General features: G+C 40.8%; 1 protein-coding gene across 2 annotated transcripts in view; it reads right to left on the bottom strand.

Annotated features, from left to right (window-relative positions):
* The window catches only part of slc22a31 (solute carrier family 22 member 31), a 54403-nt gene that overhangs the window by 35202 nt on the left and 2923 nt on the right, over positions 1-16278 (bottom strand). Inside the window, exons 1-3 of one of the 2 annotated variants that reach the window (XM_085991653.1) lie at positions 7843-7988; positions 5869-5972; positions 4981-5135 (exon numbers count right to left, since the gene is read on the bottom strand). In XM_085991653.1, coding sequence (XP_085847779.1) covers positions 4981-5135; positions 5869-5972; positions 7843-7920 — 337 coding nt within the window. In that variant the 5' untranslated portion in view covers positions 7921-7988. Of the gene's footprint in view, positions 1-4980; positions 5136-5868; positions 5973-7842; positions 7989-16278 lie in introns of those variants that run through there. The other variant, XM_085991652.1, reaches the window with a different exon arrangement.

Here is a 16278-nt window from a genome sequence, read left to right as displayed (position 1 = left end):
TTTCGCAGTAAGCCATACGTTTTTGCACCCATGGAATTCAACAATACCAGCGTTTTCCTCTCATCTGGCACTTCATTCGCCTCTCAGTGCACTTCTATACGTTCGACATATGTCGTCCAATCTTCGACTTCATTGTCGAACGCTGTGATACTGCCACTCTTCGGCATCCCTGGGTGTGGTTAGACTGGCTGAAAATGGCGTTTTCCCGCGCTCTCCCTTCTTCTCCGCTGCGGCTCAAAATGGCGTTTCCCGCACTCTCCCTTCTTCTCCGCTGCGGCTGCTCGGCCCTTGAACACCGGCTGCGCTCTGCGCGTTTCCCTTTCTTCCCCGCTGACGCTGCTCGTCCCTTGAACACCGGCTGCGCTCTGTGCTTTTTCTTTCGCGCCTCTCTCGCTTCTCCCGTTGACGCCGTTCGGTCCTGAACACCGGCTGCGCCCTGTGCGCTCTACCCTCTCTCTTCTCCCGTCGACGCTGCTCGGCCATTTCTGTGCCGTCGGTCGGCTCTAGCCGCCGCTGTCCGGGAAGGGTCTGCACCGTACCTGTTGCCAGCCCGTTTCGCTGGACCACCGTGACTGGAGAACCAAGCCCAGCTCTCAACAGCCTCCCCTGCGATGCTCAATCTCTGCTGGATGACTGGGCGATTGCTCGTGGTCGACGCCCGTGCTTCTGGCCTCAACTTTCTTCTACTGTTCTCCAGGAGCGAATCCCTGGGAGGTACTGCAGAGTTGCAGGTAGGTTCGAATCTGCCTCGTCGCCACTGTTAGATCCGTGTATTTTTGATGTAGTGTGGCCTTCAATAACTAGACACGAGACTGTAGGAACAATCAACAGGTATTTTACTGGATGAGGGTTACTCTAAAACTAAACATACAGATCCCTACTCAGGGTTTATATACAGGTGTGGTCACTGCCGGTACTACAGTATACAGGAGCTGTAAAAAGTAGTTCTCCCCTTAAAGGTTAATACACTACAGGCAGTTTTTCACAATTGTCGGGTAGATGCCAGTGTTGTAGCTGTACTGGAACAGCTTGGTTAGAGGCACGGCTTGTTCTGGAACACAAGTCTTTAGCACGACAGCCGGGATGCTGTTCAGGCCCACAGCCTTTGCTGTATCCCGTGCGTTCAGCCTTTTCTTGATATCGTGTGAATTGAATCGAATTGGCTGAAGACTGGCTTCTGTGATGGTGGGGACCTCAGGAGGCAGAGATGGATCATCCACTCGGCACTTCTGGCTGAAGATGGTTGCAAATGCTTCAGCCTTGTCTTTTGCACTCACATGCTGGGCTCTGCCATCATTTAGGATGGGGATATTCATGGAGCCTCCTCCTCCCGTTAGTTGTATAATTGTCCACCACCATTCACGGCTAAGTGGCTGGACTGCAGAGCTTTGATCTGATCCGTTGAATGTGGGATCGCTTAGCTCTGTCGATAGCATGCTGCTTCCGCTGTTTAGCATGCATGTAGTTCTGTGTTGCAACTTCCCCAGGTTGGCACCTCATTTTTAGGTACGCCTGGTTCTGCTCCTGGCATACTCTTCTACACTCGTTATTGAACCAGGGTTGATCCCTTGGCTTGATGATAATGGTAGAGTGAGGGATTTGACGAGCGATGAGGTTACAGATTGTGGTGGAATACAAATCTGCTGCTGCTGATGGCCTATAGCTCCTCATGGATGCCCAGTTTTGAGCTGCTAGATCTGTTCCGAATCTATCCAATTTAGGACGGTGGTAGTGCCATACAACACGATGGAGGGTATCCTCAGTGTGAAGATGGGACTTCGTCTCCAGAATTACTGTGCAGTGGTCACTGCTACCAATTATGTTACTAGTCTAGTAACATAACCACTATGCTACCGTACTCTCTATCCCATTGGACAGAGTATTAAATCAACAAATAATAGGAGCTTGGAACAAAGGTAATAAAATAATCATGGGGGCCTTTAATCTTCATATAGACTAGGCAAATCAAATTGGCAAAGCTAGTCTGGAGGACGAGTTCATGGAATGCATTCGAGACAGATTCCTGGAACAAAAAGTCATGGAACCAACTAGGGAACAGGCTATTTTAGATCTTGTATTGTGTAATGAGACAGGGTTAATTAGTAATCTCATAGTAAAGGATCCTCTTAGGAAAAGTGATCATAATATTATAGAATTTCACATTAAGAGTGAAATACTTAAATCCGAAACGAGAGTTTTAAACTTAAATAAAGCCAATTATGCTTTAGGAGGGGCGAGTTGGCCAAGTTACATTATGAACTTAGACTAAAAAGGTAGGACGATAGATAAGCAGTGGCAGACATTTAAAGAAATATTCCAAAATTCTCAACGAATATACATTCCATTGGGAAATAAAAACTCCACGGGAAAAGTGATCCATCCGTGGCTAACTAAAGGAGTTAAGGTTAAAAGAGGCATATAATGTTGCGAAGAATAGTAGCAAGCCTGAGGATTGGGAGAGCTTTAGAAACCAGCAAAGGATGACCAAAAAACTGAAAAGGGAGAAAATAAAATGAGTAAACTAGCAAGAAATATAAAACACAGATTGTAAGAGCTTCTACAGGTATATAAAAAGGAAGAGAGTAGCAAAAGTAAGCATTGGTCCCTTGGAGGCTGAGACAGCTGAAATTATATTGGGGAATAAGGAAATGGCAGATACTTTAAACACATATTTTGTATCTGTCTTCACAGTAGAAGACACAAAAAGCATACCAAAATTAGTGGGGAACCAAGGGGCTAATAAGAGTAATTAATATCAGTAGAGAAAAACTACTTGAGAAACTAATGGAACTAAAAGTCAACAAATCCCCAGGACCTGATGGCCTACATCCTAGGGTTCTAAAAGAGTTGGTTGCAGAGATAGTGGATGCATTGGTTGTGGTGAAGCTTTGGAATTCTCTACCCCAAAGGGCTGTGGATGCAGAGTCATTGAGTATATTCAAGGCTAAGAGAGATAGATTTTTGGACTCTATGGGGAATCAAGGGATATGGGGATTGGGCAGGAAAGTGGAGTTGAGGTCAAAGATCAGCTATGATCTTACTGAATGGCGGAGCAGGCTCGAAGGGCCGTATGGCCTAATCCTGCTCCTAATTCTTATGTTCTCACAAGAGAACTTTGCTATAAAAATGAAGTATTTGAGTATTTAGGCTCACTTTAAAGTCACTACTTGATCCCCTGTGGCACTACTCAAAATAAATCAGAAGATATGGAGAGGTTACAAGGATAAGAGCATTATAATATGTAAATCAATGTATTGTTCCTCTGCTAAAAGTTCAGCTGCCTGTAAGTTGATGTGTTCCTTTTAAGGCAACAAGATTCAATAGTTGTGATGTCCCAAGGTCAATTAGAGGCAGCTTGCTCTGAACAGATCCTGAGCTCAATTAGAGGTCACACTGGCTCTTCTATATAATAGATGCAATTCAAAGTCAAAGTCAATCAGAAGATATATATTGTTAGTGGGAAAGATTTCTCTGTATATTGAAAATGACTGGTTTTCTTTGATAAAAAACTTTTTATTGTGTGAAGCAGAAATTTGGATGTGTGATGCCTGTAAATAGTTGAGCATAACTCAGTACACAAGACATTGGTGCACATGGGTACTTTCAATTCAGCATAATAGTTATGCTACATAGAAATTACAACACAGAAATGGGCGTTTGGCCCAACTAGTCCATGTATTAAATCCTCCATGAACAGTCCTAATCCCATGTGCCACCCATCCGCAGTTCTGATATCTTTTGATTTCCCTTTCCTTCATCTAACGTTTTCTAAAATGGTCTCTGCTTCAGTCACCAACTTTGGTAGTGCATTCCAAAGTGCCACAATCCTCTGTGTAAAAAAAAAAAAAAAAAAAAGTTTCTCCTGCCTTCTGTCCTAAATCTCTTGCATTTCATCTTGTATCTCGATCTTCCTTCATTCTGGACCTCTCAACCACTGGAAACTTTGTTTCTATCTACCCTGTTCCATTCCTTCATAATTTTAAAGGCCTATCTAATCACATCACCTCCTGTGTTCTAATGAAAACAGCTCAATTTTAGAGTGGATAGGTTAGTTCTCTAAAGAGATTGAGCTTTAAAAAAATCCCACTTACCTGAGCAATTAAAAAAAATATTCCTTTGAGTCAGATGTTACAAATGAAATTGATACACCAACACTCCACCAATTTAATTTACTTGACTGATTTCAAGTCCCTCACCCCCCCCACCACAAATTTACATTTCCTTAACTCGGTGATATTCACAAGAAATATCTCACCTTCCTAATTCATTTGTACTGTACTATGTTTATGCAAAAGCATCTCATTCAGTGCATGTGCATTCTATATTGTTCTTGTTTATAACTTTAATTTTCTATCAGTCCATAAAGCTGCCTAATGAACAGCTCAGAAAATAAAAATCATTTCTGAAGCCAATTGAAATCAGATTTTACAGCTAACGCCAACATTCTCTATACCTATACTAAACCTTAACAGCGGTGACAAGTTACTCTCGTACACAATTCAAATAATTATAAGAGAAAGCAGTTTAGTCCATTTCAGCAAGCTTTAGATGCTGCCAATTGAATTTGCTGCAGTGTCAATGTAAAAAGGGATGTGATCTGGATGGGGATATGGGGAGTGAGGGAGAGAGAGAGATGAACAAAAATGAAGATTAGTACTGCAGTATACAGCCTATTGCTATGGTTTAGATTTGGGGAAATTTAATTTTAAAGGTGTACAATAGTGACTTCTTAGAACTAAAAAGCTCAAAGTATAGCATTTAGGTAGACTTTATCTGTAAATTGTTGGAGACTGACAAAAGTCATATCTTAAAGATCAATATTGGAAAATTACATAAAATAAAAAAGTTGTCCTTCTTGTATTTCTAAAAAAGTCACAGAAACTAAGAAAGGAGACGAACCTGTAATTTTGAGAGACAGGTATACATTTGAATACACTGTAGTTTGTCATGTGGTCAGATTCTAAGCTGATCTATACTTACTTGCAATGTACAGAGACAAGAAGAGTCCAGCCAATGCTACCCCACTAAAAATACGGAATACAACAAACATGAGGAAATCCACAGAGATTGATACTCCAATGTGCTGAATAATTGACACAACTAACGAGAGAATGAATGTATTTCGACGGCCCAGTCTATAGGGGAGAAAAAAAAGTCAATATTCAATAGTTTGGTCTCATTTTGCAAATTCTGCTTCAGCATTGCAATTACAGTAGAAATGCAGTTTGAAAATTGGCAACTTAAGAGTTTTCCATTCAATTCTTCTGTTTGGGAATAGTAGTCTGAGCTACTCAGAAAATCCATTTCCCCCCCATCTTCATTTGGGTGGTCACTTGTATACATTTCCAGCTCAAAATAAGAGAACCGAATTTCTATCCAAAAAGGTCAGCCCAGAATTACCCAGCATGCAAACCTACTTGCCTTTGCCAAGAAGGATTTTCAAACAGTTCTCTGCCACAGCACTGAAGCTATTTTCAAACCCTGAAAATACTGCATTTACTACACTGTGCAAAAAACACTGAAGACAGGTGTGCACATAATGGTACAAAATGGTAGGTGAACTTGCTACTTTGTTAGCCTTTTGTCATACAGACAAACAAGAAGCCACAATCATTACAAAGTCAGCCAACTGTATACTGGGCGAGATTATGCAAGCTGTTATTATTATACCTATATAATGGTGCTCAAAATAGGAGACTCGCTGATATCAGGAATATAAAACTTGTGTACCTAGTTTTGCAGGATACAAATATAACACAATAGACACATTCTTGAAATTTACAATAGCAGTTTTAGCAGGATATCAAATACAAAAACAAAATCACAGAAAGCTCGAGGCCAATACCATGAATCAGAGAAAAAACTTACCCATCAGCAACAGATCCAAGGGTCAAGTATCCAACAGTCCAACCAATCTTGTAGCTCACTTGCTCCAGTGGAACCTTCCAATAGTTCTTACAAACCAGGTTCCACTTAAAAAAAATGAAAACTGTTTAATCTTCCAACATGCGGTTTTTTGTCAGCCTTTCTCTACCGCTTAAAATCCTCAAGTAGACCAATATTACTCATTTTATACAGTGCATTGTGGTTACAGTTTTGTCATTGTCCAATACCCTAGTTTACAATTAAATCCTAATTTTTTTGGTATTTTAGCCACTCTCACAAAGACTAAATTCAGTGTAAATATAATTCTCTCCAGCAGACTTCTGCAACTTTAGTAAGTACTGAAAAAAAGCACTGTCTACTAAAGAGAGTCAGCTCAGCACTTCATGTTCCTGGGGCCTATGCCTCAAACATCAACTTCTCTCTCCTTTTTACATATGTGGTGTATTTCTACTATTTCCTGCATCATTTGCAACAGAGAAAATGCGTGGGAACAGCAATTTCCACAATCATCCTGATATTCAAGATGTCATTTGTGAGCCAGCAAATTATTCAAAAGTTGCGTTAAATTGTGATTTTTTTTTTAAAGAAAGGCTGAAATATTAAAGCTCACCAAAGCCATTTTTCTGAACCTTCCTTAGGGTGCTTCACTTACTATATACTAAAGTCAATATACAGGAAACTTCGCGATATCCAGCACAGACGGGACCGAGCTGCTGCCGATCTATCAAAACTTCCGGATAGACCAGCGCTAATGTTGAAGGATACGGAGGTTTTCATCTCCGTATCTGACAACAAACACTGTTGCTTAGCAACAGCTTGTAAACACTCAGCCCGTACCTTGGAAGTGTCTCTGAAGCTGTTGCTAAGCTACATAGACGCTTTCCAGAGCCTGACTGTTAAAAAAAATCCTAACCAAAACGGCTGCTGATTTCTGCCATTAGATTGAGGTTTCCGGACATACAACCTCCGGATAAACCAAAGTTTCCTGTATTGGACATGTTCACTTGTGCATTGGGTTCAACAAATGTGATCTGCACCATAAACACTCCACTCTCAGTCGTTCAGTATTTTGAGTATCAAACTTGAATGCTATATACAGTGAAGGCTTCATTACAGAGAATTAAGCCACACTTGAAAAAGTTAACCTTTGAACACATGGTACAAATACAAAAAAAATTGAGGATGGATTGTGCTGTAGTTTTTAATAACTTGTTTTATGCAGGAAGCGTAAATATATCCTCAGTTGGTAAAACTGTATGAGGAAACAAGTCAGGTGATGTGCACTGTCAGCATATGCAAAGCAGATGAGTCACTGACAATACTAACGACTTGCTTCCTACATTCAGTTCAAACATGTTTAGTTAAAATGCTGATGCCTTTTTAAAGTTACTATAATAAAGTATTGTGGTACAGATCAGTTTTACTATTCAGCATTAGAAATGCACAGTAAACTAGTTTTTTTTCAACATACACTATGAAAGTTGAAGAGGGGTGCACTCCACATTAGATTGATGTAATCATCTACTCTGTCATTTAGTGTATAGCTCAAAGGGCTATCAAAAAATAGTGCTGCTCATGTTTTTCCAAAGTTAATGACAGAATTTATTACTAAGGATTTTACATTATATATAAAAAGAGGACTAGAAGCTTCTCAAATTATTAAGTGTTAATATATAGAATTTATTAGTAACCACTGGCATTTGTTTAACAACTTAGACTGTGTTCTAAAGCAGTGGTTCTCGGTCTTTTTTGGTTGAAGGACCCCTTTTCAAATGGGTTAGTAATCACGGACCCTCCCCAAATTATATCACTACTACTGAGGACTTACATAAACTTTAGAACACACATATAGGGTTTGTTTCTCACAAACCTATAAACTGTATTTTCACTTGTATACCATGGTTTAGTCACTCTGTACTAGCGTTCTGCAATTGCAGCGTGATGGCTAAGACTTACTCTGTGTTCAGCTCCATTTTTCAGCTCTTCGACAGGACCAGAAAGCACATATCTATACTCAGTAAACAATGCACTCATTAGTGTTAAAGTAGCCCTTTACTAAACAAGTCTGAGAGTTGTTAGTCTAAGATTGCTATAAGTGTTGATTGTACACATGTAATTATACACATAACATGCACATACTTAATTCACACAATGTGTGTATTATATTATACCCATACATCCAGTGAAACCTTCATTATCTGCTCTTAACTTCAAAGAGTCCCCATATTGCAGTCTTACACAACATACAGCAATCCCCTAGGCAGGAGAATAAAGCGAAGTATAATACAAATTAGAAAAACCATCATGTAATTTTGATGTCTCGTGTCAGGTTTTGTCCCATGAAAATTTTGGCAGTCAATCGTGAAGGCAGATAATAGAGATTTCACTCGATACAATGAAATCAAGTTCAAAACAGTTTACTTTAAAACGTACGATCAATCAGGGAGCTTGCCATCTATCACTATTTGTCATGCCATAAGACCCACCGTCACAAAAAAAGGAACAAACCACCCCTCTGATTTGTATATACTGTACATGCATATACTATAATAGACCGGAGGCAGGCTTGGTGCGAGCTGGGAGGCGGGTGTGGAGCGCGGCCGCCACATGTCCTGTAAGTCAGGCCCCTGCTCAGTACTCATTTGTTTTGTGGATAGCTTGGAAAGTCTCTATGGACCCCAGTTTGAGAACCATGGTTCTAAAAGTACACATGAATTGCACCAGCAGCTTAAAAGCAAAATTTAATGAAGCTGCGTAGGGGATAGTGTCGAAGAGTTTTGTGGAACTGGAACTAGTGAAAAACATTTGGCCACTGCCTTAATGGCGAGTTAGCTCTTTGCCTTTGTTCCATCTGAAAACCTTTACATTCCAACAGTGACTACACTTCAAAAAGTACTTCATTGGCTGTAAAGTGCTTTGGGATGTCCAGTGGTTATAAAAGGCGCGACAGAAATGCAAGTCTTTCTTTTCATTCCTAGATCACATCAGTTTCATTTTTTTTTATAAATACAGGGTCCTTCAACATACTCTAGGTTTCCCTATTTACTAATAACAGTGCCGCCCCCTTCCCCCCGTCCCCCACATGGCCATGCAGGGCAATTTAATTCAAGGACTGAAATCACAAAATTAATTTCACAACACGGAAGGAGGCTGTTTGGCCAGTTATGCTTCTGCCAGTGCAAGCTGTTCATCTGGAGTCATTTACTCTAATCCCAGGTCCCTACCCTTTCTCCATAGCCTCCTTTCCCAATTTCCTTTTAAATATAGTTTCTGCCTGAATAGCCACTTATGATAGAGACCGAGCTTGAAAAATAATTCTTGTAACTACCTCCTTTGTTCTTCTAGTGACAATCCTAAGTCTATGTTTAACAAACCAATAAAAATATTTAATTAATGTTGCTACTGCTTTCCTGAAACACATTCAAAACTGTTCAACGTTGGTCAGTGAAGTAGCTTCCAACTACACCAAATCCAGTGGTGTACGATCACCCCCAAGAGACGGGACTCGCACCCCTTTAGAGTCACACCATTTGCTTTTTAGTTAAACTGTAACTCTACACATACATGCTTGGAGAGCTCTTTTGTTTCTGACTAGAGAAGTTGACATGCAGAAGCAGGGTAACTCTGGGTCTGCATCATATAATATAAATACTGTTCTGAGAGTGGGGTACAACAATTATTTCCCATTACTTCAACAGCCTTAATCAACCAACAGAATTGCTTGTGGTAGGGCAAGATGGAGGTTCCACTCTTTTTTCCTAACTAGAAGATATATTCAATTAAAGAAAATGGACCACTTTTAGCATCCCAAAATGACTGATGGAAGAAATTAAACAGACACTGGTTAGATTAGAAGGGAACCATATGCTGTTTCTTATGCTTTGGAAAGTGTATCGATAGGGTGCCCTAATACAGAGTAGTCTGCCAAACTAGATGCAAGGACTCATGACTGCTTGAAGCCAAATTGTGTTCAGCTAATGAGAAGGACTTTCTTTACTTTGCTTTTATTTTGTATGAAGCCAGAGAAAAAAGGTTCAATTCTCTGGCTTGTTCATGATTTATATTAAGCCTGCTTACACTAAAAAATTCACAAAACATTTAAGGAAACTTCACATGCAGTGCATATTATTAGGGATTTGGGCACGTTATACATAATTTTCCAACAAAATTTAAATAGTTGGAAAATCACATGCAGCATGCAACTGAAATCCTGATAAGTGAGATCAGTGGACAAGGTTCCCATCAGTAGTGCAAAGTTAACTCAAGTTAATGTAAAATTGGTTCTCATCTAAAAATATTTCCACAACCACAAATTTTAAAATATTGTGTAGTGAAGTGATTGAGCAGGAACAGTTTTTAGTGAGAAAAACTATAATTTTGATGCTTCAACACGAGGACTTTGCTAGTTGCATAGATAAATTATCCCAGATTTTCATTGGCAATGATACAAGTTTGTTGTGTGTTTTTGTTGAGTGTTGTAGACCTATGGGTTGAAGAATCTGTTGACACCACTGAAACCAAATGAAAAGGCATACCAGGAGTGGATCAATAGAAGAGTATTGAATTACAAGTTAGCAGCCAATAATACTTGCAACTCAAATCCTTTAACTGCTGAATGGCTTCACTAACAGAATTGAGGAGACGGTTACAAATTCAGGTCTGCCAGAGATAACTCCACGGGTTCAGCGCCGTCGACCACTCCAGTAAGCGGTCCAAACTTACTTTTAGGGAGTGACCCACGTTGCCGTATATCCTTTTTAACCATGGTGATATCCTGCAGTATGGGTTTTGTCCTTCATCTAGATTTCACATTTTTATAAAATTGCCAGGATTCCTGTTTCACTATCACCCACTGAGCACTAGAACAGCACTCCTTCAACTGAATAGCACCAACTGTATCTAGCAAGGACAACAATAACCTATTCTACTGAGCCAATGTCATGAAAAAGAGAAGAACTTGACTGGACACAAAGGTCAAGTTAGGAATAAATTGTACTCAATATTTAAAACTAATTGTCTAATTGTAATGCAATGGGAGGAGTAGGTAAAAGGGAAAACAAACCCAGAAACTCCAATCTTGTGAAATCAGGCTTCATCATAGCACTCCAATCTTAATTTAATAATTCAACTGCCCATGAGGGACAGACCAAAGAAATACATACTTACATTTATATAGCACCCTTAGCATGTTGTCAAACTGTCTTAAAGGTTGTTTACACAATTAATTACTTTTCCAATGCAGGCAGAAAAATGTCATATTTAACCAAGAAGTTGTACTTTTTTGTGATTTAATAAATTCACATGAAATTGCATCCGCCCAACTCCATCATAGCTTCTATGCAGTTCCCATTTGTTTTTCCAAGTTACACTATGTATAGAAATTATGAATACCCCGCATCCACTAATTTTTAAAAATTCCAGTATCACTTTAGCTTAAATCATATGATATACAGCAGAGGAAATAAAGAGCTTGCATTAATAAAGGTCCTGAATTGGCAGTCGGAGGCTTCCCGCGGGGAAATGCCTCCGATCCACAAATAAAATGCCCGCGTGCCTGGTGGTCCGGAGATTCGCAGTCCTAGGCCTCTCCGGGTACCCGCGGGTAGGGGCCCATGTATCCCATGGGCGCAGGTGGTCCGCAAGCGCCCCGGGATCATGTGGGACAGCCCAAACCAACTAAAGAAGGGAATGTACAGAAACCCCATAAGCACGAATGGGAATATCCCCCCAAAATACACCTACACATCAAATAAATAAATTAAAAAATTACATTTAAAATTAATTAAAATGCCATTTAATTAAATATTTATTACAAAAATTTAATTTTTTGAAAAATAAATTTAAATGTTTTAAAGGGGTTAAAAATAATAACTTATTGGACAGGGTTTTTAATGTATAAATGATTTTTAAAAATGTTTTCAAACTCTTACACTGGTAAAAGCAGGCCTTACACCTGCTTTTGCCAGGCATAAGAATTTCACAGGGATTTCCTGGGCAGAAGTTGGGCAAATCTCCGCTCGCGGATGCCCTTTTCCCGGGGATGCGCTGGATCTGTCAAGATTCGTGACAGATTGCAAGTAATGCGTTTTTGCAAGTGCTTCGCGTGCGAAAACCCAGTACTTGCGTGGCCCTTATGGGCGCGTACGCACCCGTAGGGGGCTGTAAATTACAGGCCACAGTGTCTCATGTTCTACTCTGCACACGTTTAATAACTAATGACTTGAGGTTGAAATAAAATCACTCGTGTAGGTGCCAGCGACAGTTAATATGCACACAGCAGGGTCCTACAAACAGTAAGAGAGATGTTAATCTCAAAAATTTGGCAGTAGTGAGTGAAGAATGTTGACTACGTCACCAGGAAAACTCCCTGTTCTTGAAATAGTGCCATGTGATCTTTAACATTCACCTGAACAGGCAGGTGAGTCCCAGTTTAACATTTCATTTCAAAAGTGCCATTCTCCAGTACTGCATTGAAGTGCTCAAGCTCAGACTCGAGAGGCAAAATGCAGTTATCAGTTTACCACCTGAAATTTGTAAAAATGTATGAGGAATCAGAATATGAGGCATCCGAACACAACTGTACCAAGGTTAGGCATCTCAAATTTGACTAACAGAAAACTTACAGAAATTATGCTAGAATATTAACATGCAAGTCATAAATTTCCTATAAGCCAATGGATGCTCCAAAAGCCTTAAATTTAGCCAACAATGGTTTAATGCTGCATTTTAATTAAAAGGGAGAATTCCAGATAACACTATCTGGGAGAGACTTTAACATATGCAAGTGGCAATGTTTGTGCTTTGCTACAGATGCTCCATTCTGCCTTTTTTGACCCAGTCTGCTAACCACTTTAGCCCCGAAAATGCATATTTTTGCTGTTTCCCTCCATCTCATGGTGGGCGATATAGTGCCCTTGGAAAATGTTCAGAGGAGAGCTACGAGAATGATTCCGAACATAAGTTAGATTCCACGATGTTAGCCATGGCTCAGTGGTAGGACTCTTGCTTCAGAAGGTTGTGGGTTTAAGTTCCACTTCAGACTTGGGCACATAATCTACTCTGACATGCCAAGTGTAGGGCAGGAAACTTTATTTTAATCCGGCACCGACGGGACCAATGTGGTGCCGGTTCATCAAAAATTCCAGATAACCGAAAGCTATAGTAAAAGATATGGAGAGCTGACAGCTCCATATGAAGCAACAAACCCTGTTGCTTAGCAACAAGTGCAGAACAATGGCCACAAGTTCCAAGCATCTCTGTAGCTCAGCAACAGCTGCAGCCACACCCTTGCACAGCTACAGATCGAGGAAGGCAAGTACAATATGAAGTAAAACTTACCTGAACCTACTCCTGAATTTTGCCGGTTAACCGAGATTTCCGGTTATTTAGGTGCCGGTAAATCGAAAGTTTCCTGTACTGAGAGAGTGCTGCACTGTACAAAGTGCCATCTTTCCGATGAGATATTAAACCCTCAGGTGGATGCAAAAGATTCCGTGGCACTATTTTGAAGAGGAGGGACGCTCCCCCTGGTGTTCGGGCCAATATTTATGCCTCAACCAACATCACTAATAAAAGTCTATCTGGTCATTATCACATTGCTGTTCGTGGGACCTTGCTGTGCAAAAAATTAGCTGCTGCATTCCCCACATTATAAAAGTAACTACAATTCAAAAGTTGGCTGTAAAGCGCTTTGGGTTGTCCCGCAGTCATGAAAGGTGCTATAGAAGTGAAAGTTCTCTCTTTCTTTAAAGAACCCTATAAGAAATAGGAGCAGGATTAGACCACTTGGCCCCTCGAGCCTGCTCCACCATTCAAGAATATCATGGCTGATCTTGGGCTCAAAGCCACTTCCCTGCCCACTCCCCACAACCCTTCACTCCCTTATCTTGCAAAAATCTGTCTATCTCCACCTTAAATGTATTTAATGACCCAGCCTCCACGGCTCTCTGGGACAGAGAATTCCACAGATTTACGACCCTCAGAGAAGAAATTCCTTCTCATCTCAGTTCTAAAAGGGTGACCCTTTATTCTGAAACTATGCACCAGAGTTCTAGATTTCCCCACGAGGGGAAACATCCTCTCTGCATCTACCTTGTCGAGCCCCCTCAGTATCTTATATGTTTCAATAAGATCACCTCTCATTCTTCTAAATTCCAATGAGTATAGGGCCAACCTGCTCAACCTTTCTTCATAAGTCAACCCCCTCATCTCAGGAATTAAACGAGTAAATCGTCTCTGAACTGCTTCCAATGCAAGTATATCCTTCCTTAAATAAGGAGACCAAAACTGTATGCAGTACTCAAGCTTTGGTCTCACCAGTACCCAAGCTTTGGTCTCACCAGTACCCTGTACAGTTGTAGCAGGACTTCCCTGCTTTTATACTCCCTCTTGCAATAAAGGCCAATATTCCATTTGCCTTTTTGGTTACTTGCTGTACCTGCTTGCTAACTTTGTGTGTTTTATGCACAAGGACCCTCAGGTCCCTCTGAACTGTAGCATTTTGTAATCTCTCTCCCCATCTAAATAATTTGCTTTATTTTTCCTGCCAAAGTGGATAACCTCACACTTTCCCACATTATACTCCATCTGCCAAGTGTTTGCCCACTCACTGAGCCTGTCGATATCCCTTTGCAGATTCTTTGCGTCTTCTGCACAACTTGCTTTCCCACCCATCTTTGTATCATCCACAAACTTCACTACATTACACTCGGTCCCTTCATCCAAATCATTAATGTAGATTGTAAATAGTTGAGGCCCCAGCACCGATCCCTGTGGTACCCCACTAGTTACCATTTGCTAACTGGAAAATGACCCATTTATCCTGACTCTGTTTGTTAGCCAATTCTCTATCCATCCATGCTAATATATTACCCCCAACTCCGTGAGCTCTTATCTTATGCAGTAACCTTTTATGTGGCACCTTATCGAATGCCTTCTGGAAATCCAAATACACCACATCCACTGGCTCACCCTTATCCACCCTGCTCGTTACATCCTCAAAGAATTCCCTTTCATAAAACTATGCTGACTCTGCTTGACTGCATTATGATTTTCCAAATGCCCTGCTAATGCTTCCTTAATGAAGGACTCCAGCATTTTCCCAACGACAGATGTTAGGCTAACTGGTCTATAGTTTCCTGCTTTCTGTCTCCCTCCTTTCTTAAATAGGGGTGTTACATTTGCGGTTTTCCAATCCGCTGGGACCTCTCCAGAGTCCAGGGAATTTTGGTATATTGCAACCAATGCATCCACTATTTACTCAGATAGGCTTAAAAAGCTGGGTCTATTTACCTAGAGCAGCGTACACATAGGTGACTCGATAGAGGTTTATAAAATAATGAAAGGACTGGATTGCGTGCCCACTAATAAGATTATTTCAGTTGGACAGATTGGGGAGGACCAAGGGACATGCATTTAAACTACACAAAAGTAGGAATAGGCTAGATATTGGGCAATTCTTTTCCCAAAGAGCCGCAAGCCTCTAGATTGGATTGCGTTGCCGGCTGGTGTGGTGTGTGCTGACTCTCTGAATGGTTTCAAGAGGGAGCTAGACTGCTTCTTGGCTGGGGCAAAGATTGCATTTGCAAGATAAGGGAGTGAAGATTGCATTATATAGAAAGCAAGCTGATTAACAGAACAAATGTAATCACCTGGACGGGTCGAAGAGGAATTCTCCAGAGCCTTCCCCCCCCCGCCCGACACCCATTATTGGCCCTGGGTTTTTCTTTTTTTTTTGCCTCTTCAGGAGAGTACATGGCTGGAGGGGGTTGGGGGGCAAAGTAAGTGTCTACTCATGATGCTCCAGTCACCCAGTTTGGGGCAGGCTTGATGGACCTGCTGGTATTTTCTTGCCCGTCATTTTCGTATGTTCATATCTGCTTTCCTGCCCTCTCAAAATTAAGTTTGTTCAAGTGACCAACCCCCTGCCTCCTCAATCCCTTTCCCAATTACTTCCTTTCTGTCCTCCATGCTAGCTGATATCAATGGTTTTCTCACCTTCAAAATACCCAACATCACCCCCTCCCTAAAAAAAAAAGACCCATAACTGATCAATTAGCACCCCAATTCTAACATCTTTGAATGTATCAGGGCCTCTAATTCTATTCCCAGTTCTCCAGAAACACTGTTCAAATCACACCAATTTCTCTTCTGCACATCTCAACAGCCAAAACAGGCTCTTGCAAAAGTCACAAATGACATTGTTAACTTGATCGATATGCATTATCCCTTCTCACTCTTTCCACAGGTGTTTGATACGATTGACCAAATCATTCTCCTCCAAAGCATCTCCTCCATCATCAGTTCCATTGGCTGTCTTTGCATGATTCTATCGGCCGATCCGAACATATCCAATGCAGCTCCAGCAATGGCTTTTCTTCTTTAGGAATGCAG

The sequence above is a fragment of the Somniosus microcephalus genome, chromosome 6 (assembly GCF_052327205.1).
Source record: "Somniosus microcephalus isolate GS21.2 chromosome 6, FLI_Smic_1.0, whole genome shotgun sequence".
Taxonomy (NCBI): Eukaryota; Metazoa; Chordata; class Chondrichthyes; order Squaliformes; family Somniosidae; genus Somniosus; species Somniosus microcephalus.
Note: the sequence above shows the minus strand (reverse complement) of the source record. Positions and strands in the feature narration are given on the sequence as shown.